The sequence below is a fragment of the Vitis riparia genome, chromosome 12, assembly GCF_004353265.1.
Source record: "Vitis riparia cultivar Riparia Gloire de Montpellier isolate 1030 chromosome 12, EGFV_Vit.rip_1.0, whole genome shotgun sequence".
Lineage (NCBI taxonomy): Eukaryota > Viridiplantae > Streptophyta > Magnoliopsida > Vitales > Vitaceae > Vitis > Vitis riparia.
The window spans coordinates 21,039,404-21,063,992 of record NC_048442.1 but is presented as its reverse complement, the minus strand read 5'-3'; the positions used below and the strand labels follow the sequence as shown (position 1 = coordinate 21,063,992).

At 35.0% G+C, this 24,589-nt stretch overlaps 4 protein-coding genes across 5 annotated transcripts; all 4 read left to right on the top strand.

Annotated features, from left to right (window-relative positions):
- The first annotated feature begins 417 nt into the window (after window positions 1–417).
- LOC117925806 (protein Mpv17-like) lies at window positions 418–6,832 on the top strand. Its single transcript, XM_034844890.1, has 6 exons — window positions 418–704; window positions 2,383–2,538; window positions 2,651–2,783; window positions 2,935–2,974; window positions 6,180–6,322; window positions 6,445–6,832. Exons 1-5 carry the CDS (start codon window positions 429–431, stop codon window positions 6,265–6,267), a joined length of 693 nt encoding a protein of 230 aa, XP_034700781.1. The 5' UTR covers window positions 418–428; the 3' UTR covers window positions 6,268–6,322; window positions 6,445–6,832.
- An 872-nt stretch (window positions 6,833–7,704) lies between these two features.
- LOC117927114 (putative RING-H2 finger protein ATL71) lies at window positions 7,705–9,032 on the top strand. Its single transcript, XM_034846522.1, has 3 exons — window positions 7,705–7,932; window positions 8,073–8,128; window positions 8,494–9,032. Exons 1-3 carry the CDS (start codon window positions 7,861–7,863, stop codon window positions 8,936–8,938), a joined length of 573 nt encoding a protein of 190 aa, XP_034702413.1. The 5' UTR covers window positions 7,705–7,860; the 3' UTR covers window positions 8,939–9,032.
- A 5,699-nt stretch (window positions 9,033–14,731) lies between these two features.
- Window positions 14,732–16,184, top strand: LOC117927011 (E3 ubiquitin ligase BIG BROTHER-related-like). Its single transcript, XM_034846372.1, has 3 exons — window positions 14,732–14,946; window positions 15,103–15,170; window positions 15,292–16,184. The coding sequence occupies exons 1-3, from the start codon at window positions 14,842–14,844 to the stop codon at window positions 15,791–15,793; spliced, it is 675 nt and encodes a 224-aa protein (XP_034702263.1). The 5' UTR covers window positions 14,732–14,841; the 3' UTR covers window positions 15,794–16,184.
- Window positions 16,185–18,892: 2,708 nt separating this feature from the next.
- Window positions 18,893–20,923, top strand: LOC117927175. Of its 2 annotated transcripts, none has more exons than XM_034846608.1 (3): window positions 18,893–19,431; window positions 19,615–19,682; window positions 20,139–20,923. In XM_034846608.1, exons 1-3 carry the CDS (start codon window positions 18,931–18,933, stop codon window positions 20,515–20,517), a joined length of 948 nt encoding a protein of 315 aa, XP_034702499.1. In that variant the 5' UTR covers window positions 18,893–18,930; the 3' UTR covers window positions 20,518–20,923. The 2 variants fall into 2 exon arrangements, with proteins under 2 accessions (XP_034702499.1, XP_034702498.1); XM_034846607.1 differs by having other exon boundaries at window positions 20,100–20,923.
- The last annotated feature ends 3,666 nt before the right edge of the window (window positions 20,924–24,589 follow it).

The window sequence follows — 24,589 nt, the reverse complement described above, 5'->3', positions numbered from 1 at the left end:
TTTTTTAGAGTTGTTTTAATGAATAATTATACAAATATATATAATGATTAAAAATAAAGCTATAAACATAAGAATTATTTTTAAAATATATTTAATAATATTAAAAAAAAGTTAAAAACATTCACTTTTGTTATACAAAAATCATAGAATAATTTTTAAAATCTGTTCTTAAACACTACTTTTTTTTTTCTTTTTTTCTTTTGTTTTTTTTTTTTTTTTTTTTTGTTTTTTTTTTTTTTTTTTTTTACTTTTTTGAAAAATACCTACCGAATAAGTTCTAAGTTTTTGTTTTTGGATTTTTTTTAAATTCGAAATCACATAATTTTAGGACTTATCAGAAAGTGTCAACCAGATGATGACGTGTCTATACTGATTGGATTATTTAATGTCTGTGAAAACGTTCCATTTTGTGTGGTTTTTGCCTGAAAATGGGTTCACTTTTGGGCGGCGCCGGTGGAGGCCACGGCGGCTTGTGGTGGCGTCCATTTGAATCTCAAAAACGGCAGGGGAGAAGAAGAAGAAGTTCGAAACCTTCTGATTCAGTAGATCGTACCACCAGCGGAGGTGGTTACCGGTTCCCTCTGAAACAAGCCCTGACCGCCGGTTCTCTTGCTTTCGCCGGAGACTCCATCGCTCAACTTAGCGAACGCTATAGAAAGAGAAATTCTCTTTCTGATTCTGATTCTGATTCTGGTTTTTCCAAGGTCGGTATGTCATTAGTAGTGCCTGCTGCTTGTGGTCTGTTTGGTTGGCGAGAAAATTTAGGAAATATTATGAAGTTGAAGTTCTGAAAATTTTCACTGCTAGTACCGAAATTCTTCCTCATTATTTTTTTATGGTATGTTTGATTCCTGGGAGAATGTAGTAAAGGGGAGAGAGATTGTTGTTCTGAATCATAAAATTTTCAATTTTAGTGAATCAAACACTATCACTGTATCATTACTCGTAAGATTCAGCAGCTCTCTTATTTTCTTTTGTTTTCTCATCAAGCAAATAGGAAGAGCTTCGCTCTCTTTGGTTGCCGGGAAATGTAGGAAATGTCTAGAAATTGAAGTTTTTGACCTTAAGTTTTTTGCATTCATTGAATCAAAGGCATCCTCTTAAATGTGCCTAATAAGAGAAATGAGATTCGAAATGCCCCTTATTTTCCCCAGTTTTCTCATCAAGAGAACAGATTTAGTTTTGTAGGTTATGCTACTAACAACTATACCAAATGCCAATGAAAGTGATAACTTGGATAATTAGAAATGTTTCAGTTGCAAATTAGATGTGAAGGCCATAATAGACGGCTTCTAAACCACCAGGACTGGGACAAGGTCTGGTTGGTGGATTCCTTTTGGTTCTACAGTTTAGCTGCCTGGTTTGATTTGGAAAGGCCGTAATTTGCATTTGTATGCAGAATTTTCACACATGAGAGGATTATGAGAACTATGAAATGGCTCTCAGGAACTTGGTTGTACCTTTTTAATGTTTTTCTCAGAAAATATCAAACATTTGACACAGACTATCAAATCAACAATATGTAAGCCCAGGTTCAGGTAACAATATGTAAACCCAGGGTGGGGCATGGAAGGTTTTGATTCCATTATTCTGAGAGTGAATAGCTTCTCATATATTGCACCAGGACATCAGGAAAACTGCAGGTTTATCCTATTGCTGCTGCCTTTTTTTTTCAGCTTTTGGACTCTCCATGGGGACCAAACCTTGGGGTGCATTCAACCCCAAACCTTGGGGTGAGCCCTTTGAACTCTCCCTGGGGACATAAACCTCAGGATGCGCTGATTGTGTCTGCCACAACCAGCACTGGGTAATCTGGTACATTCTACCAGCATAAAAAATTGAACCCAGGACTGTGTGCCTCTACCACACATCCTGACATTTGCCCTAACCAACTGGGCACCTTGACGTGCTTTCTGGTTGCTGGAATTGTTAGAACTATGTGATACAAACATATATAAGTTCTGTCTTTCTTCAGTAGTAAAAGAAAGGACCTCTGACTGATTCAGTGTTCAAAATCTTGGGTTGTCAAGAGTGCATATGCAGACTTGAGCTCTGAGATTGGGGAAGGGCCCCTTGGTGCAATAACTCAGGAATGGGCCACACTAGGTAATGGCGTTTGAGTTTTGTATTTCTTGCTATTGTGCAGTTGAATTTGTTGGATGCAAATCTCAGTTTGTACTTTTTCTTTCCTATTTTGTTAACATTTTTTACTTTTATTATGTCCAGTAATTTTGTTGTGTTGTCTTTTTGATGGTAAGACAGGGAATTGATAGCTTGCGACAACCTTCTCAATGCATTCATGTCATTCTCAAGATTCTTTTTTGCAACGTTTTCTTTTTATCTAAATATGGGTTTCTTCTCTGACCAAAATGCTTCTCTCAGGATATCATGTGGATGCTCTGTTCAAACCATGATTGGCTCCGAGCCCTCCGGATGGCTTCTTATGGGTTTCTTCTTTATGGCCCTGGTTCTTATGCATGGTATCAGTATCTTGATCGTGCTTTGCCAAAGCAAACTGTAGAGAACCTGTTGCTGAAGGTAATTTTTTCTTTTTATTTTCATGTCAATTTATTTTTTCTTTCACAATGACAATCCTGAAAAGGAAAATCCAGATTCTTTAAACAATACCTTAAAATTCACTTCCTTTCAGGTCTTATTAAACCAAATTGTGCTCGGTCCATCTGTTATTGCTATTGTTTTTGCATGGAACAATATATGGCAAGGGAAGCTCTCAGAGCTTCCAAATAAGTACCAGAAAGATGCCATTCCCACACTAATTACTGGTAAAAACCTCTTTTTAGAAATCTGTTTAGCTTGACAATATGGATTGATATTTCATGTAGTTTTAGTTTTCTAATTTTGATTCCTGTGCAGGATTTAGATTTGGTTGATTTTTTATGGAGTTTTGACATTCTAATTCTGATTCCTGTGCAGGATATAAGTTCTGGATCCCTGTCAGTGCATTGAACTTTTGGTAAATTTTCTCAATTTTTCCATTGTAAATTGAAGTATTAAGGATCTATTTGAAAATCAAAAAGTACCATTAAAAGTGTTAAAAAATAGATGGAAATTTGAAATTCTCTTATTTGTTTTGTAATGACAAATACGAAGGATAGTAAAATATGATGAAAATTATTTGAAAACTAAAACATTTTCAAATTGTTCGTTATCATCTATTTAGAAAAAGAGTAAAATAGAGTAATTTTATTTTCTTATCTTTTTCTTTATTTTCCTTTTTTACCTTTTTTGTATGTCCCCTTACAATTTTTGAAATCCAAATGAATCATTAACAAATTATAATGCTAAACTTACTTGGTGCCTTCAAAAATGATGAAACTACGGATCTATCCCTCAAGTTTACTTTGAAATGGTTTGGGATAAATTTTACGAGGAAAAAGAAAGTAATCATTTTTTTTTTTTTTTAATAAGTGAAAAGGAAAGTAATCATACTATCCACATTGCCCAATATGGAAGTCCTCAGTTTGTGCTATATGGTTTTAGGGTAAGTCTTACAATTAGCACAACTCTTTGAGTTTGGAATGACCACAACCATTGTATTTAGTTGCCACCTTGCCAACTTTGAGCAATCTTGAGCAGATTGTTGGTGATGAGAACAAGGAAACAACATTTATAATATTGTATGTGAAAAGCTACCAATTTGACACTAAATTTTAGGTTATTAGGTAATGAACCAACAATATATATCAAGTTGACTTAGGCTAAAACTCTAACACTTCACTTCATAGAAAGCCTTCTCCGAGTTTGCATATGGAGTCAAAAAAATGAGGTAAATAAGCATCAATGTGGTTCAAACTCATGATCTCCCATAAGCAAAAGTGTTGATACCATGGTAAGCTATCAATTGACTTGCCCTATGAGCCTTTGTAGCTTAACATGGCATTAAATTCTTGATTTATGAGAGATTATGAATGCGAATCTCACTGATATTTATTTTCTCCATATATTGAGCCCATGTGTAAGCCTAAAATAGAAGTGCACTTGTGAGGTGGGGTGTTAAAGATGTTATTCTAAGTTTGCTTGATATGCATTGTTGGGTCATTACCTAATAGCTTAAGCTTCTTGGTCAAATCGTTAGTTTAACATGGTATCAAAGTTTTGGTTAACTAGAGCTATTTAGTTCAAGTCCTAGGTATTTATTCTCCTCTCTATTTCTCTATGGTCCATGGATGGTGTAGGAAGGTGTCTTTGATATCTTATTTGGCAAAGTCCATGCGGGCTAATGATTGCATGCTACATTTGTAACATGTGAGTGTGATACAACAAATTATGAAGTGTCATATGTTTTGAGAATCGGTATCATATATCTAAGACAACTTAATTTACATAATACCTGATGCACCTTACATCTTTGATGTGTGCATTGGTCCATGCTCTCCTTGCATCTCTCCTTATGCCACAGTGCTACATCATTTGGACACAAATATTTATCTCATACTACTCTCAGTGATGTAGGTGTCCATAGAACATGGATGCCCACCCTTAGTGGATGTTGAGGGGGCTCTCCTATTCTACACCTTGTTAAGGTGACATTGTATGTTCCTCAGAGGGATAATTGTTTCACTCCTTTTATAGAAAAAAAATTGTTTGCTTCAAAATGGTTGTGGTTTGATGATATCCTATACTCTCTCAAAGGTGCTACCATTGACACAAGCTTTTATGCTAGTATGCTTGTTTGAGTCATGAGTAGAGTTAGGGGTTTTTGAAATGGACTTGGTGCTTTTGGGTGGTAGAATTGGCCTTCCCATCGCTAAATACTTTAGGATTGGTTGACGAGTCTTGATTTGATTGTTGGAGTTAAAGCCTTGATAACCTTTTGGCTAAAATGAGAGGGAGGGAGAACTGTTGTTTCTTCATGACATGTCCCATCTCTAGAGAATTCCATATCATCATGAAATGATTAATGTAGAAGTTACTATTTTTAAGCACCATAAAAGGGCTTGATTTTTAACCAAACAAAAGAATGAAGAAATTCCCACTCTCCTAGAATTCTCTTGTATTACTATCTTCAATTCCCTCTCATTTTTCAGTTCGCTCCGCTCTCCTCTCAAACTCTTGATACCTCACACCTCACATCTCACATTGTTGGCCTCTTATGGTTAAGAACCTCCAATAAACATGGTAAAACCTATGAATAGGTTTGCATATACGTTATTTCACTAATAAGTCCCATTTTTGCAAGTGATTGATGTTAGCATTGAAATTAAATTTAAAACTTACACACCATGCTAATACCAACGTATTTGTGTTGTGTAATTAAACTTGGTGAGAGGCTGAAACACTGAAGGGAGTTAAGTTTTCATCACATGGTTAGATGCCCTTCCTCAAGCAATCTAGACCCTTTATTATTTGCATGAATATAGATAGACTAAACCTAAGCATGAAGGTGAGATTGCTTGGACAATTTCACGGAGACATTTTGTTAGCTTTTTGTGCTCCATATGAATGTCAGTTCATCTATTTGATTAAGGTTTTGTGAAAGGTTTCTTTTCATATGTATGAAAACTCTTTTTTGCCACTTCTTTAGGAGCATGGGGATTCATTTTGTATTTCTATTAATATATATATATATCTATATTTTTTTTAGTAGATTGTAGAAATTGACGTTTAAGTGATGAACTTGCTCATGGTGAAACATCCTTAGTCCTTAGTGAATGTATTAGAGACAAATTTAAACAGAATGGAGATCATGGGAAGAAAATTATGAATAAGAACAACCTCATGAAGGCTTGCAACAGAGATTTTCAGTAAGAGCATCATCATGTGTTCAAAATAAAGGTATTATCCCCTTGAATGCTGGACCACAAAGGCACACAAATCTTCTCTCGTGCATTCTTAGAGACAATTCCTTCAACATCAAATCATGGTTCAACATTGGAATGATGAGAGCTCTTAATAAAATATAATTAAAAACCATGATCTTCAAACCTCCATCTTTATTGCAACTTCTGGAAAGGAATTGTTGCTTGCATGTGTTTGTTTTGGATCATTTGAGAAAACCTTTTTTTGGTGTCATGAAGTTACTTCTCTCTCTCTCTCTGAAATATTTATTTTTTATTTTTTATTTTTATTTTACCTCTTTTTAACAGATGAGTAGTGCAGTTAATTGGAAACCCTTAGAGTAACATCTTTTTTGTCAATTCTATACAACACGTCTACAGGGTGGTTCCGCTTCAAGCCCGTGTAGCTTTCATGTCCATGGGCTCCATATTCTGGAACTTCTGCTTGTCTGCAACTATGAGCAAATAATCTTTTGCTGAGAAGTTTTATCAATGGCTTGAAATAAAGAAATTTTGAGCACTAGGTATCTAAACCCGAATCAAACATTTTTTCTGCTCTTGAGTTTACTGGCTCAAGTGTTTATTTATTTATTATTTTTGCTAATTCTTACCGTTTGTAACTTTTGGAATGTGGACCGATGGGCAGGTACACCCTTCTTCTCAGTTCATGAGGAAGGCCTGACGACAGGAAGAAGGATCCCAGTGTCCCTCAAACTTCTGGAGAAGTTGCTTGCAGAACTTACAAATGATCGTGGATCAAGTGAACAGCTTGCCTTTCCTGTGGGTGCAAGATGAATTGTTTTCTTGCTTTATGAATCTGTGTTCACTGGGGAATGAAATACCTGGTGATTTTTAGCTTGTCTCATACACATAATTACTTTGTTTTCATCTTCATCTGGATTCTGGATGATGGTTTTTGTTTTCAGTAGTTCAGAAACCTTAGCTAATTGTGCTCTTCCAATCGAGCTGGAGGAACTTGAAAATTGAATGGAAATGAAATCCTTTAGTCCCTTATTTTTCAGGGCACTCAAAAATGGGTTATCAAAAAGACATAATTGAAAAATAAGAGTTCAATGAAGAATTTTATTTTTTTCCCTGCCCCACAAAATCTTACAGCCTAAGCATGGCCCAATTGAGAACACTGCAAAACATTGTACATGTCTCACAAAAAAAAAGAAAAAAAAAAAAAGGATCAAATCAGAAGATATTCACTGCCATTGATAAAAGAAAGTGGCATATATTTTGAGTTATTTTTCAATTTATAGAAAATATTACACACATGTTCCTTGGAAGAATCATGACATGTAAGGACGGAAATTCGTGTTGGCGCTCACGTTTGCGTCGTGTTCAAATATGTCAATACAAACAAAAAACATAAATCTAAGTACGATCTAATTATTAAAAAGGTAGCACATCATATAACTTATTTAATCCATTTAATATTTAGATACTATTTATTAATTAGATTCGAGTTTGGTTTTGTTTGAGTCGATATCACTAGTTTCATAACTTCACATATTTACAACTCAATTGATTTACTTATTCAAAATCTAATTTCAAATGAGTCAAATTATATGAATCAATACGAATATAATTCAAACGTAATTATATTCAACCCAAACATATGAAAAACGTGTATTTGTTCTATTTGACGAATCTTATCAAACTTTGTAATTCATAACAACATAACTTTATCGCAGTTTTCAATGTGAAGGTATTGCTACTTCCATGTTGCCATTAACCATTAAAAAAGACAAAGCAGAGTGGAAGAACTGGATTCCTTTCTTGACTTCCATTCAATCTTTTTCTTATAAGCCTCAGCCACTCAGCAAGGGCATCTTCTAAATGGGAATAGAACCATACTTTATATAAAGATCAATGAACACCACAGAGCAATAAAAATGGGACATGAAGAAAGAAATTGTTCAGAGTGAATTTCAACACTTACAAACAGAAGGGAATATTAAACTATATATACATATCAAACACAATACCCAGAGCCACCATAGTTTCTCATTGCAAACGAATCGACTTTCAGAATACTTAGGAGAAAGGAGAAGCCATGAACCGCACTACTAGGAGGATGCTGGGAAACTCCAATTCTACTGAACAAGACCTTTATCCTGCTTCTTTTGTAAGTGTCGACTCTTTTACCTATCTGATGGAAATTTCTCAGAACTGCTTCCATGGAAACTAAGTACAGCAAACAACAACCATCATCATATATCATCCCTGTAATGTGAATATTTTCTGATAAAAGAGTATTGAAAACAGGATACACTGAGGGCAATAGACGAGGCCATCAGATTAAACAACCTCCGCTTAACAAGGTAATGTATTACAGATTTTCCTTCAATCCATAGGGCCATTTTGATGGGAAATAATTTCTTAAAATCCTAAGATGATCAAATCTTTAGCAGGCATTAGATGACAGGAAGCTTCTTGTGATTTTCATTCCACACCCGACTTGGTTTTCGGTCACATGCTCTACAACCTTATGTAGCACCATATCAATAGTACCCGGTCATGGCCTTGGTGATTGATGATGAATACATCAAGTAGTTATACCACCATAATTTCTTTATTATTGCGACTTTCTGTCTGTTCATCTCATCACATTACGTACAAAGTTTTTTTTTTTTTTTTTCTTTTTATCTTTTTGTGATTCTTGATCTGCTACATATTTGGATTTCAGTTTACCAGCACAACCTCGTACACCACATCAAATTCTTGTATTAGATGATGATATTGCGAGAGGGTTGAGCCTCAGGTCGAGACAGCTTGTCTCAGAATCCTATCCAAGCCTTGCTGGCCAAAGAACTAGACAGGTTCCTACATATCAAGAGCAGTCCAGATTTACTCACGATGAGCAGAACAAGGCCTTCAAGAAGCTAAGGAAAGAATTTTATATTCCTAAGCCAAAGAGGATTGTAATGAGATTGTACTACAGAGAAAATCCCAAAAATTATATCAATGAGCAGGATGAAGGTCGTGAGAGGTGTGCCATTTGCTTGGAAGATTTCGAGATAGAGGAGGTGGTTGTCACCCCATGCAACCACATGTTCCATGAGGAATGCATTATTCCCTGGGTGAAGAGCCATGATCAGTGCCCAGTCTGCCGGTTTGCCGGTTTGCAATAGGTGATGGAAGGTGAAACAGCTATAGGGGTGGTGGGGTGGTGTGAATAGGGGTTTTTTAAAACAATTAGAGATGATATCTCACAAATAGTCACAATTCCCCTGATTTTCCTTTATAAATTGATTTTCTTTTTCAATCTAACGAACAAATGTGCAAATTACAAGCAACAATGGATGCACCAACACTCTCCCAAACAAGTTATTCAATGCAAGTCATATGCAAATGAGACAACACTCTTTAAACATGATATATAAGACATTGCATCATAAAAATTCTATTTCACATGCCCCTTGACATCAATCAACAAAAACTAAAATATATCTTATTCTTTCAAAGATCCGATAGCCAAATTTCAGCTCATGCTTCAATTAATTCAATCAACGTAATGTAATTAAAAATACCATAAGCTCATAAAAGACTAATCAAAAGACAAGATAGAAAAGAAAAATAATGACACCAATTTTTAACGTGGAGAACCTCAAAAGAGATTAAAAAAAAAAAAAACAAACAACAACAGGTCTTAAGCAATCAAATAATCCACTATGAAGAAAAATTAGCTAAGTACAAGGTTTTACCTAGTACATGTCTTTCATCATCTCCCGAACCACTTGCCAAGAACCTTCAAGCCTCAGCTACCCCCTTTCTTCTTTAGGAAAACACTTGGAGTCTACTCCAAGCTTTGATCTCGACTTCTTCTTGAGTCCACACAAGAAGAATCTTGGGTTTTACCCCAATAAGTTGAACATGAGAGCAAGGATGAAGAACATAATGAATTAACCCATTTGAACAAAGATTTGTTACTTAAAAACTGATTTTCAATTCAAACCCAAAATTTTTCTCACAAGACAAACACTCCTCAATATGGTAAGAGAAACTTGAAGCTCCAAAACCCAGGGTTTTCACCCTCACAACTACCCTCACCACATCTAGAAAGAGAGCTTAAGTACTAGGGTTTTGAAACCTATCCTACAGTTGAGAATGATTTGAAAAAATATGAAAGAATGCAAATATGATCGAAGTTGAATCGATTAGACAAGAATAGAAATGACCTAGGTACAATAGAGATTGTTACCTTTAAGTTTGATTAATCAGAAATTGATTCAAATGACTTAAACGTTATGTTTGCACTCCTTAAACAACCACTCAAAATTTTGATAAAACGATAAGAGTTTAAAAACAAGATTGATTAGTGGTCACCATCATCTAACATCTCAAAAGCACTTACCACTCCTCTAGCCATCTTCAAACATGAATAACTTGGAAAAGGTAAGTGTCCAAGGGAGGATTTTAGGAGTATGAGCTAAGAGACATAATGTGAATTTTGACCCGGAATTACTAATACACAAAATACACTTACAAAAGGAAAGAGGATGCATTACCCTTCAACGACAATACCTCAGTGGTCTATTTGCAGGAGAGATCATTTCCATCATAGAGATCATGAATAAAGCTTTTGAATTTGGCAACTCAAACCCATTATACGATATGGAATGGAAAAGAAATCTGAGGGATAATTGTTTGGACCCATTTTGATCATGGGTGATGACAGTTGAGAGCAATATTAGGCCAAAAGTTAAGGGCTACCCAAATTGGGAGGAGAGTCCACTTAGTCATGCGACATAAAAGGCGAATAGCTTATTTTGTACTTAAGAATATGTAAGAAAAAATAATGATTGGATTGAGAGAAAATTCATCAGACCAAAGTCATGATTCTTGTAGCCCTTTTTTGAAATGGCATTTTATAAAAATTGTAATATCCCATATCCTATAGGGAAAAAAGTTCTTAGTGCAATATATGTATGGTCCTTTTTTAACCATGTAAACGTGTTTTAAAATTGTTAGGGTCTCTTTGACTTAGAGAGAATCCTTGGTCTTGGTGTGAGAGTTTGTTTGGCCTTATAAAGAATGTGTCTATTTGACCTCTTAATTATGTGGGAAATAGCAAGGATGTTGTATCTTTGTAGAGGCATAATTACTTAAATATGTTTTAAAGTCTTGAGGGTCCATTGGATCAAGAGCAAACAACATCTACATGGTTGATAGCAAGTCATTACAAATGATAGCAAAGTCAATCCTTGACCCCAGTGTGAGAATTTGTTTGGCCCCGCAAGTGGTGGTTGTTTGTTTGACCCCACAATAACGTGAAACACAATGAGAACATTATGTCTGAATGAGAATGATTAAAATATCTCACATCAAATAGCGAAAAAAGTTTTTAGCGCAATATATATATATATGAGTTCCTTTTATCCATGTAAACATGTTTTAAAGATGTGAGGGTATATTTGGCTGAAAGCAAACAATATCTATATGATTGGGAATAAGTCATTATGAATGTATCAGAATAGATCCCTAAGCCTAATGTGGGAGTTTGTTTGGCCCTGCATGTAAGGAGTGTTTGCCTACTTGATCCTGCAATCTTATGAGACACAATAAGGATGTTACATCTGCATGAGAGATGATTGTGATATCCCATATTGGATATGGGAAAATATTTTTGGCATAATATGTGTATGAGTTTTTCTTAATTATGTAGATGCGTTTTAAAACTATAAGGGTCCATTGGCCTTAAAGGGGACAATATCTACACAGTTAAAGTGGGTCATTGCAACAACAAATTCCATTTATGTTTATTATCATTCATCTTTATCTTTCAATATTCTAGTTTTGTGCACTTCTTATCCATTTTATATTGAACTTCTTAGTAAGCTATTATGCAATAAAGGAAAGGAAAGATTTGCGGAGCAATGTCGAATTGGTCAATGATCTAATTTGTAGTGAATGGTATACAAATGAACTTTTTATAGTAAGAGAGGAAATCTTTTCTTTTCGATGCCTTTTTTTATGGTATCAAAGCGAAGGCTCTAATCTATAGTTTTTTTCTTGGCTTAGCCCTCCAATTCTTCATAAAATTAAAAGAATGTTATTTTTATTGCAGATTCCTTCTCAAATCCAAACACATTGCACCACTCTGATAATACAACAACTGTTCTTATATTACCTACTCTTAATGTAGACAATTATAATGCATGATACAAATCAATGCTTATGGCCTTGGGGGTAAAGAACAAATTGGGTTTCACAGATGGAATGATTAATTTTAGTTCCAAATTCTACTTTCCCAACTTTTGAATAATGGGTTTGGGCAAATGACACGGTTACTTCATGGTTCATTTATTTGCTAGTTTAAGAACTTGTAGCAAGTATTGTTTATCCAAATACAACCCAAAACATTTGGAAGAATCTTAAAGAACATTTTTCTCAACCAAGTAGCACAAAGATTTATGAGGCAAAAAAGGCAAATTTTAGATTGTAGACAAAAAGACTTTTTTGTGACTGCTTATTATACTTGTTTAAAGATTTTTATGAGATGAATTAGTACTATATATAAATATTCCAAATTGTTCTTATGGAGCTACAAGGCAATAACAGAGCTACTGCAGTAAGATTGTGCAATGTAATTTTTCTAAGGACTCAATGATGGGTATTTTTCCATTTGGAATCAATTTTTGTTACAAGAGCAACTTTCAATTGCAAATAAAATATATTCATTGTTATTATAAAAACAAAGACAACGACTACTCGTCATCTCAACAATATCTAATCAAATGAAGGGTCTACACAAGCCATGTCTAAAGGCAAGCGTACAACAGTCAAAATATGAAATTGGGTTTTAATTTTTCAATTTAAAGCAAACCTAGACATGGGCAAACACCTAATCACAAAGGCAAACAAAAAAAATCATCCAAATATTTGTTGCAATCACTAGAGAAAGGAGAATCACCCTATTAATAAATGCTACAAACTACTAATAATAATTCTTTTGAGGCTTCTAGTTCTTAGCCCCATGGTTTTGTGACGTCATCTGAGCAATCGATGACGTCTAGTTTGGGAATTGAGCAATCAAACCATACATCATCATCGACAATAACACAAGGACAATAGATCAAGTTCTTGCCATTGTATAATGAGGTAAAATGATCTCTTGACTTATTTTGAAGATATTCCTCTTAGTTCTTCCCTTAATGATACTTAGAGATAGTGGAGCCACAAATTAATCATATATGTTCTTCAACTTAACTATTTCAAACCTCATTACAAACACCTCTCTATCAATTATTGTTCAAATGATCCATGATTCTATTGCACAAATAACAAAAATTAGTTCCACTTCAATTAATTTTGTTCTTCAGCTTAATTAATGAACCAAAAATTATTTCATCCTATCAATGAACCAACATTAAGTTTTCTATTTTCTTTCTTGTAATAAATTTTTGAACATGAACTTGCTTAATTTTAAGGTCTTTTAGGATGGATATAATTGACATCATCAAAATAAATAAATAGGAATCACAAGATAACGTGTATAAACCAATGCATCTTATATTTGATTTCTTTCATAGTTAGTTTCATAATAAAACTGAGTATAAGAAAATCACTTTTCTTAATATTATTTTTCTTTCTTTTATTTTTTAAAAAAATAAGTATAACATAGAAAGTTAAATAAATTGTTTTCATATGGTTCTATAACTTATTTCATTTAATTTTTTTCTCTTTTATATAAAAATGCGATAATTTAAAAATATAAAAAAAATAAATTATATTTTTTTCTTCATATTTTTCATAATAAATCAAATATAAGAAAATTATTTTCTTTAACATTTTTTTCTCTTTTTCTAGTACTTTCCTTATCACCAAATACAACATTCCTTAGTAATTTAGGTAAGAATTTGAATTTTAAAAATTTGTAATATATTTTTTTGGGTATTATTTAGTTCCTTCTTTGATTGAGGAATGTGTATAAATTTATGAATTTAATTTGTTTGCCAATTGGATGAATTATAAGCAAAAAAAAAAAAGTGATTGCTAGTGGAAGAATTTAGATTTCATTTTTAAAATTTGTTGAATTTATTTTAGATTAATTTATTATTCAAATTAAATAATTTTTATGTTATTGGTTTGATTTTTAATTAATAATTTATAAGAAAATAGATCTAAATTTTCGTGAGAGTTAATAAGACATAAAATGATAAAATCAAAACCAAATTAAGTTATTTTAGTTTTTTCTTGAATTACAATTTTTAAAATTTATATTCAAATTGCACAAAATTAGTGTAATTAAACTTTTTCCTTTTTTTTTTTTTTTTTTAAAAAAAAAGAGTTATCCAAATTTAAAAAAAATGAATTTAAAATTATTGTGTGTAAAAGGTTGAATTTAAGTATTATAATAAAGTTAGAGGGTTGAAAAGAAAAAGAAGAAAAAATAACTTTTAAAAGTGACAAAGTTTGATATTTTTTTCTATTAAAATAAAATTCTCTTAAAAAAAAGAGTAAAATAAACTACTTAAAATAAGTTAAACAACGAGAGAGAGAGAGAGAGAGAGAGAGAGAGAGAGAGAGAGAGAGAGAGAGAGAGAGAGAGAGAGAGAGAGAGATGTTTTATACTTTTCTGATGGAGTATAAGAGAGAGAGATTTTTATACTTTTCTGATGGGGTATAACCCTATAGTTATATTCCTTTTGGAGGGTATTGGTTTCTTTCAAGTTCCAATCTGGATGCCCATCAATGAAAATGCGAAGTGACGCAAACAGTATTAATCCAGAATTGGATTCTTTTCTTAACTTATGTTCAATCTTTTTCTTCTCTGTCTCCCCCACGAAGCAAGAGCATCCTATAAATGCGTAGAATCTTACTTTATATAAAGAATAAAGACATCAGGAGGAACACTTAAAAAGCAATAAAAACAAAAAAGAATACCGGAAGAAAGATATATTCAATGGGTGAATTTCATCTCCTTCAAAGAGAAAGGAATACCAACTATAAAACTCAGTAGCCCAAAGCTGCCATTGTTCCTCATTGCCAAGGAGTTGACTTACAGAGATCAGAAGAAAGGAAAGGAAACGCCATGAGCCGTAGCACCAACAATTTGACGAGGATGCTGGGAAATCAGCAAACTCGACCAGAATATAGTGCCCGTCTTCCTTGGTATCTTTCCCATGAAGCCACTTCAGTAAGCCTCTCTTTTACCTGTTAATTAGTAACCACAAATGAATATATTTGGAATTGCTAGCTATGTATGTATACACCAAGCCTGTAAGGTTAATAATTGCTGATCATAGAAGGTGATTAGATTTTAATCTTTGTTGGTTTGGTGTGATTTTTCCAGGATGCCAATTATTTAGTACATGATCCATGGAGCCCATTAGAGGAGAGACTGCTCCTCAGCTTGGCAAGGTAAAGCCATGGAAGACCTTTCTTTTTCTTCTTCTTCATCGCCCTCTCTTTTTCCCTTTTTTTTTTTTTTTCTTTTTTTAATTCTCCAGCTGATTTGTCTGTCCACAAACATGGATTTCAGTTTTCCACGACAACCTCCACCGCTTCAAATTCTAGTCTTGGATGATGAAATTGCAAGAGAGTTGAACCGCAGGCCCCGAGAACCGCCTACAGCCTTTGCTGGGCCATGGACAAGGCAGGCTTCTCCGTATCAGGAGCAATCCAAATTGACTCAAGATGAGCAAAAGGTAGCCTTACAAAAGCTAAAGAAGGAAATCTACAATCCTATGCCAAAGATAATTTCCAGGAGATTGAGCTTGTTTTACCAAGACAATGACACATACCATGTGAGTGAGAAGAGAAAGGAGCATGAAGACCTGAAGAAGTGTGCCATCTGCCTAGAAGATTTCGAGCCCAGAGAGCAGGTGCTGCTCACCCCATGCAACCATATGTTCCATGAGGATTGCATCGTTCCCTGGGTGAAGAACCATGGCCAGTGCCCAGTATGTCGGTTTGCGATATGCGACCGAATGAAACAGAGCACAGCACCCTCGAACAATAACATGCCTGTGATCTATTTCTAAGTCAGATTATTTCCTATATGGACCATGGATAAAGCTTTTCGGTCAGGCAATGCAAACCTCATAATATGCATGATATCAAACGGGAAAGACATCCACAGAAATTATTGGCAGTACTGCTATTGCCATTCATCGTGTTGGCCATCCGGCAAAAGCTTTCCTTCTTGCTTCAAGATCATCGTTTGCGCAAAGAACAAAGAAAAGCTGGGAAGGAAAGATAGTTATAGCGTGGAAATTAAGGAGATTTGATAAAGCAGTCATCTAGGAATTAAATAAGAGAATAATATGGGCCTTAGCTAGTTACAGCTGAATGCCCAAAAAAGGATACCTGTAGCTGATCATATTTGTATACAACAATTAAGAAATTACAATCATTAAAATAGTCATTTATATACATAGTAAATCCTACCAATATGACCGGGCATTGAATTTGAAAAATTATAGGTTCATAATTCACTAGTTGGATTAGTAGTTGAATAACAATCGAATTGATGATATAATAAATATATAATATGTATAATATTTAACTATAAATATATTGAAAATGAAAGAAAACTTAACTATGCAAATTTATATATTCTAATTTCATATTTTTTTAAAAAATATTTTATTATTTTACTTATATTATTTAAATACAAAAACATTAAAAAAAAATAATTTGTAATGAATATATTTTGAAATTTGTTTGCATTATTGAATGATAAAATGTAAGCAACGAGTAGCAAACACTTCATGTTTTAAATTTGAGGTCCAAGGTTCAAAACCAATGGTGTGTCTTCTCAAGAATTTTTCTTAGACTATGCATTCCACATCGGTTATAAGTAGGGATGACAATGGGACGGATTTTTTTGGGTACCCGTCCCGTCCTGTTAGACGGGTTTTAATTTTAACTAAACAAATTTTGAATGAGTTTGGGATTTTTTTTTAAAACCTAGGATAAGTTCGGGTCTTGTCCTAGCCCACCCCACTTCGATTATATATAAAATTAATTTTAAAAGTAATTTAATTTAATTATTATTTTACTGTTTTTAATATATAAATAATAATAAATATTTTTTAAATAAAATAAGCTATATAAAATATAATAATTTAATTATTCATAAAATATATTTATTTTAATATAATTAAAAATTTTAAACGTAATTTTTTAAAAATTTTCAAAAAAAAAGTTAAACTGGGGGAATTTCTCATACACAGCCCGGCCCGGCCCACCTCATTTAATTTTTTAAATGATAGAGAGATGATAATCATTTTGAATAAACGGAAACAAGAGAAAGAGACATTGGACTCGTGGTGAGGTATGGGCATTAAACTCGAATACATCCAATGTTTCATTGGGCTGGGTCCAACTGATAGCCCAGGGAACTATTTGAGAGGGAAGATATATTTTTAGAGCCACAAACCTACAAGCAAACAATAACAACCGAGTAAAAGGTTTTATTTAGCTCAAATCCACAGTCCACTCATTCTTCCCTAACCTCTTTATTACTACATTTTCACTTCAGCTACCCATCTTCTTTTTTGGGAGCATACTTGTCATATCAAACTTGATCTCGATCTCTTTTTAGTCCATACAAGAAGAAAATAAGTTTTACCTCAACCCAATAACCATAAAGAGAGAAAAAATGGAAAAACTAAATGAATCGGTGCTTTAAAAAAAAAAAAAAAACCCTATTCAAAAATTGTTTTGAACTTCAAAATGAGTTAGATTTTCTTGGAAAACAAATAAAATTGTACTTCAAATGAAAGAATACAATGGATGTATTTGATGGTTGCTAGTGTTTTTCCCTAGCCCTAGAATGAAGATTTTGGATTTAAATAGGAAGGAAAACCCTTTATTCAATCCCTGAAAATTGTTTTAGCTGAAGATGGATCAATCCTATGTAAAATCTATATCAATCTTGAAATTAAAAAAATACTTAGCAAAAAAAAAAAAAAAAACAAACTGATATGCAAACGCTGCCAACAAAATGTATATACAGTCTCCTATAAACAGGCATTGGTATGTACATAGACACTGAAAAATAACAAACTGGACTTGAACTTAAATTTGAAGCTGTGTTACCTTTGAATGTATGTCTTACTCCACCATGTCAACAGAGAAACAGTTCTGCAACAACCCTGCCAGTGCTGCAACGGCCAGCTTTTTTCTTCTGTAATTCTCTTTTCATAGCCATGAACTGCAGAAAGGCTAAACAGTACAAGGCATGAACTGCAATTTTCCTCATGGCCATGAACCTGCGAGAGTGGATTTATTGTTGAGGACAGTACAAGGCATGCTTCAATAAATAATTTGACTTTGTTCTATTTGATTTTTCACTGCATTATTATCATTGTTCTTGCTTAGTTCAAGCTGTCTATGGCTTGGACATATGATAATTCCAACTTTTAGCCTGAAAAACTGGTAAAGCATGAATCAAGTTAAAGAGAAAAACATGGAGACCTGAAATGATTCCAATGTTCTTCCTGCAAAGTAGTCTCTCAAATGATAGTCCATAATTTTTTTAGTTGAAGGAAGCATCGACTCTCTGGGTGTTTGGATTTTTCTTTTCTTTTTCAAATTGAAACAAGTCAAGATGCCTAATTTTTTACCAGGCTAAAAGTTCTCTATCCAGTAGATTTCCATGAAAACTGTTCATGCATGGGATGACAATTTCCTAGATTCTTACCTCCAAAATTTTTCTGGAAAATGCATGATCAAGACCAATTTTTCTTACCCTAACATATTTTCATAGCAGTTTTCTGATTTTATAGTGATTGAGAACTAGACATCTACGGCTATTTCAAATCTATCGCCATGCTCCTTATGGAGGTTAAGAAGAAAAGACACAAGTAGTTTGGAAGAATTGGGTTCCTTTCTTGACTTCTGTTGAAGCTTTTCCTCCTATCCCCATCAATATGGCTATCAAGCAAAGGTGTCTTTTGATTGGGGAGACAGCTTACTTCGTATTCAAAACTGGGAAAACATGAACGAAACCTCAAATCCAACAGAAAAATGAACATGATGAAGAAAGATATATTCAAAGAGTGAGTGCCACCACCTCCAAACGGAAAGGAACTTAAGCCATAAAACCAAATAGCCACCATTGTTGTTTTCTGCCAAGATATTGATCTCTAGAGATCAATAATTAGTAGCCATCATGAGCTACGGTCACTGGTCACTCGGAAATTGGCAGACCGGAGCTTTACCATGGAGGAATTGGCAAACAGGAGTGACCAATTATGCTAGGAATCGGCAGCCTGGAGCCACCAGTAGTGCTAGGAATTGGCAGGTTCGAGCAGAACCAATGTGGAATTGGCAGACAGGGATGGCACCACCAGGGAATTGGCAGACCGGAGTAGCACCACGGGCAAACTGGCATACTGGACCGGCACCATCCTGGAACCGGCAGACTCAAGTGGCCAGGGGTGTTGGGAACTGGCAGAATGGAATGGCAACAATGGGTAATTGGCGGACTGGAGTCACTGATGGTATCGGACATTGGCAGACTGGGCTGGCACCAGGAGGCAATTGGCATATTGGACCAAACTATAGCCCCTGGGATTGGCAGACTGGACCAAACTATAGTGCATGGAATTGGCTGACTGGACTGGACTACGGCGCATTCTTTCCCTGGTACCTTGCCTTCCCAGCAGCTTGGGTGAGCAGTAGTTTTTGCCCATCTAGTATGAATAAATGAATATTTTTTTGCTTCCATTTCCATGTTTGGCTAAAAATTATAAAGCACTGTTATACCATCACATATCATCATATCTGCAAGGTGGATATTCGGTGATAAAAGATCATTAGATTTTAATGTTAGTTGTTTTGGTGTGTTTTCCAGGATGCCAGTGGAGCTGCGCAGGATCCATGGAGGCCATTAGAAGAGAGCATGCCCCGCATCTTAACAGGGTAATTCCAGATTCTCCATTGTTTATCAAAATCCTAAGATGATCCACTCTAGTCAGGCATTCAGGAGGTAAACATAGAGTTGTTTTAGATGCTTGAATGACTGGTTCTGCATGAGCTCAAAATTATAGTAGTAGATTTGGTGATCAACCATGAACAGCATCAACATAGAAAATAACCATTAAAAAGTGAAGCAATAAAAAAATTTAAAATATTAAAACTGGACCTTATAAGTTAATTATGATTCTAGTTTTTCTGATATTTAGTGTTATATTCATATAGCTAATGCTAATCCCTAAAATATTTTCTTTTTTCATTTTTCTTTTCTAACTTTAATGGTCTCATACATTTCTCATCATATCGCAAAGCTTTTTCCATCTCTTGCTCATTTGCTACCATCAATTATGGAGCAATTCTCAGTTTCCCACCACAACCTCATCCCACCAGTCCAAAGTGCAGTTTACAGGCTACCCTGGAATTTCCAGACCAATGGCATATACAGATGCCTGCACATGAAGAGCAGCCCAGATTGACTCGAGAAGAACAGAGGGCAGCCTTGGAGAAGCTAAAGAAAGAAATCTACAAGCCTCTGCTGAAGAGGAACGGTGACAATGTTGGGGAGGATATTCATGAGAAGGAAAAGGAGAAAGACCAAGATACTGAGACGTGTGTCATTTGCTTAGAAGATTTCAAGCCTGAGGAGGAAGTGATGCTCACACCGTGCAACCATATGTTCCATGAGGATTGCATCGTTCCATGGGTGAAGAGCCATGGTCAGTGCCCCATCTGCCGTTTGCAATTCGTGAGGTTGCTCTTGAACAGAAATCATCCACAGTGATCTACTCCTAGAACACCTTATTTCAATCGAGCCATCCTATCATGAAAATATCATCAGCAGCGCTATCACTGTTCAGGCTCACCTAAATTTGTGACATTTCCTTTAGTTTTCAAGATGAAGGTGTCTTCTCCTTGCTCAGGATCATTACTTGAGTTATGATATGAAGGAAAACTTGGGACAAAGCATAGGGAGGTGAGCATAAGCCAAGCTCTATTTGACTAAGAAGATTCATAATATTTGAATAAGAGAAGGTAAGGCTCTAGATAAAGCTAAATGGCCAAAAAGGATTTGCATAGCTGCCCTTGAGCAGTTGGCTTATGAAAGGAATGTTTACACGACAATCGCTATGTACATTACCATACTGATAGCAATGATATAATTCCCGTTATATTGTTAATAGCTCTATTAAACAGTACAAAATCATAATCATCCCATTTCCTTCCCTTTTTTTGGTTCTAAATTTCGTTTCTCCAAGTCTATGACCTATTTCAGAAACAACCTGATAGGGCAGTTCCAACCAAGCATCTGAAGTGAAAACCAAAGACAGGGTTTGCAAAGAGTTTCATTTCATAGTGATCTAGCATACCACAAGTGACTAATCTACCTGAGTCGCGTAGTGTACCATAGCTTCCTGAAAAATAATGCTCAATATGCAATTTTGGCAAGTGCTTTCCTTTGTAAACAGGCTCCATTCCTTAAATCAGACATGTCAACTAATTTTAGGCCTACAAGCTCATTAAATCACATAAACCAGAAACCAATAGATCGATGTACTTAAAATCAAAATCATACAGCTAAGCACCCCAAGCAACTTCAACCACAGCAACCCATGAACAAATGAACAGGAGTTAACCCGCTTGCAGTTAGATGCTTCTATTCTAGCAATACCTTCTATAAACGGAAGCTATTGGTTTCCAAAACTGCATTTAAATAACGACACCCAAGTGTGATTCAGTTCAGTTCATGCAGAGCAAGATCTTGGCATACCTGTAAAATGCAGTTTTACAAGCAAATTGACCATCATATCAAGTCATAGGTTACAACTTCGAAGCAAAAACCATTTGCTTGAATGCTCCTGAAGATGAAAGGAGCAAACTACTCAAGTGACAAATGTTAGCCTTCCCAAACACGATGATATGGCATATTCTATGTTTGTATTTTTCTTAATCTCGACATACCACAGGAATAAGCAAGCATTATCAATAACAATGAAACTGGGGCAAAAAGGATAGTAACTTTTATATGCTTTATTTTCAAACCAAGATGAATGTGCTTGCATCCAATAGACTTCTCTACAACATTCTGCAGCAATATGCAGCAAAATTTGGCTAAGGATGACAAATTCCTTGACTCTAACCTCCAAAAATGTTTCTAGAAAAAGGGTGTCCAAGCCAAATATTCACCAATGGACAAGAAAAGCAAAAAAGAAAAAAAATATTATTCTATAATTTCATTTTCATTTCCATTTGGCATCAACAGTCTTCTGAATTTATATTGATTCACAAGATACATTATGCTTCTGACTCCACTGCCATATTGTGGAGGATAAGATGCGAAGCGACAAGCAGGTTGGAAGAATCAGGTTCCTTTCTTCACTTCTGTTGAAATTTTTCCTCCCTTCGCAATCCAGATCACCACCAAGAAAAGGTGTCCTTTAATTGGGGATAGGGTCATACTTTGTATAAAGATTGGAAAACATCAACAAAACTTCAAAGGGAAAAAGGTTGAACATGATGAAGAGAGATATATTCATGGGATGAGTGCCACCACCTCCATACAGAAAGGAACTTGAGCTATAAAACAAATAACTCAGAGCCACCATTGTTCTTCTGCCAGGCATCCCACCAGGAAATTGGCAGACTGGAATGTTACTCCAACAAATCTGCAGATTGAATTTATTGATAGGCAGATTGAAACTGAACCACAGAGAAATTAGCAGAATCAAATTTAACAGTGTCACCACCTTTACCGCAAAAATATCAGCATGTAATCTGCAACCACGGATACCATCAAGAAATCAGTGGACTGGACCATTACTACTGAGAAATCCGCAGTCTGGATTGTTACTTACCAAGAATCAGCAGACTAGATAGACTAGACAAAGGTGCCTAACTTCTTCCCCTCCCAGCAGCTTTGGTAAGCTGTAGTTTTTTGCCCAACCAGTACACAAAATTCCTGATTCCATGTTTAGCAAATACACAAAGCAATGATACACTGTCATTTACCATTACGCTTACAGTGTGGACATTTAATTTTCTGATAAAATATTATTGGATTTCAACATTAGTTATTTTGGTATTTTTATGTAGGATGCTGGTGAAGATGCAAAGGATCCTTGGAGGGCATTAGAGAGACTGTGCCTCATCTTAACGTGATTTTCAGTCATTCCCAAAGTCCTAAGGTAGTCGATTTTCAGTCAGGCATGCCCAAGATAAACATAGAATCCTTTTAAATGACTTCAAAAAGGATTTAAATGATTTTAACTGTGTTTGCTGCAAACCACTGGTTCAGTTTTCAGCCAATACATTCTTTACAACCTTGTTTATCACCACATCTACATCAGTACTAGGTCATCAGCTGGGTGATCAAAGGTAAACAGCATCATTGTCCTTAAAAATTGGATGGTTTTGATCCCTGCCTTTATATTAATCAGACTGAATATGGTCTTCATGACAATTAGTTATTTGAAAGTACTCAGTGGAAAAATACTGAAGAAACAGAATAGAATTTCAAGAAAGAATATTCTTTCAATTTTCACCACATTTATACATATGGATTGCTCCACATCTTCACAATTGGCCTTCACTTCCAGCCAGAAACAATCCTTAGAAAGCATTAAAAAAATGACCCTCATAAGTTAATATTGATTGGAGTTTACCTGATATCTTAACTATACAAGGTACTATATTCCTATAGCTAACACTAATCTTTAAAATACTTCCATGGCCTTTGTAGATTTCTTTTGTTACATTACATAGGAAAGCTTTTTCGATCCATTTCTTGCTGATTTGCTACCATCAAATATGGAGCAATTCTCTGCTTTCCACCCTATCTCATCACCAGTTCAAAGTTTTGAGTCTTGGAAAATGACATGGCAAGACAGGTGATCCTGGAACCCCACCATACTTCATGAACCAAGGGAACATGCAGACCCCCGCAAATGAAGAGCAGTCCAAATTGATTCGGGATGAGCAGAAAGAGACCTTACATAATCTAAAGAAAGAGATATACAATCCTGTACTGAGGAGGCTTGTCAAAATATTGTGTGAATGGTCAAATACCTTGGCCTTGAGTTTTGTATATTATATATAGACTTTACAAGGATGCTATACATGGAAAGCAAATAAAAGCAAATAAATTCCCGCATGATTCTAGCCCTATACCTGTAAACTATAATTTGTCAAATAATGTATGCTAACTGTACAGAATAATAAATGGAGAAATAAGGAAACAATTGTGAGCTAAAATAAGGAAAAAAGTGTGGACAGCAAAGCTGTCCTTTGATAGCCCCCCTCAAATTGATGCAGGTTGATCAACAAGCATCAATTTGCTACTTAGCAAGCAATGTCAATGACGAGGGAGAGTCTTGGTGAAGATATCAACAATTTGTAAGTTAGTGGAAATATGTGGAAGAGTGATAACATGAGCTTCAAGGCTTCCTGGATAGAGTGACAGTCCACTTCAATATGCTTTATGCGCTCATGATAGACAGGATTGGCCTTGATCTGAATAGCACTTGTATTATCGGCATGTAGAGGTGTAGGATCGGTCTCAAAAAAATCTAACTCCGCAAGCAAACCTCGAAGCCAAATGATTTCAGAACAAGCAAGAGACATCGCTAGGTACTTAGATTCCGTAGATGACTTAGAGACTTTGTCTTGCTTCTTACTTTTCCAAGAGATCAATGCATCACCTAAGAACACACACCAGCCAGTGATGGAACGATGGGTATCCGCACAACCAGCCCAATCAGCATCACTATAAGCAGCAAGGTGAGTAGAATTGCCTACAGGAAAGAACAAGCCACAAGTAGAAGTGCCTTTAACATAGCATATGATCCTACGGACAACAG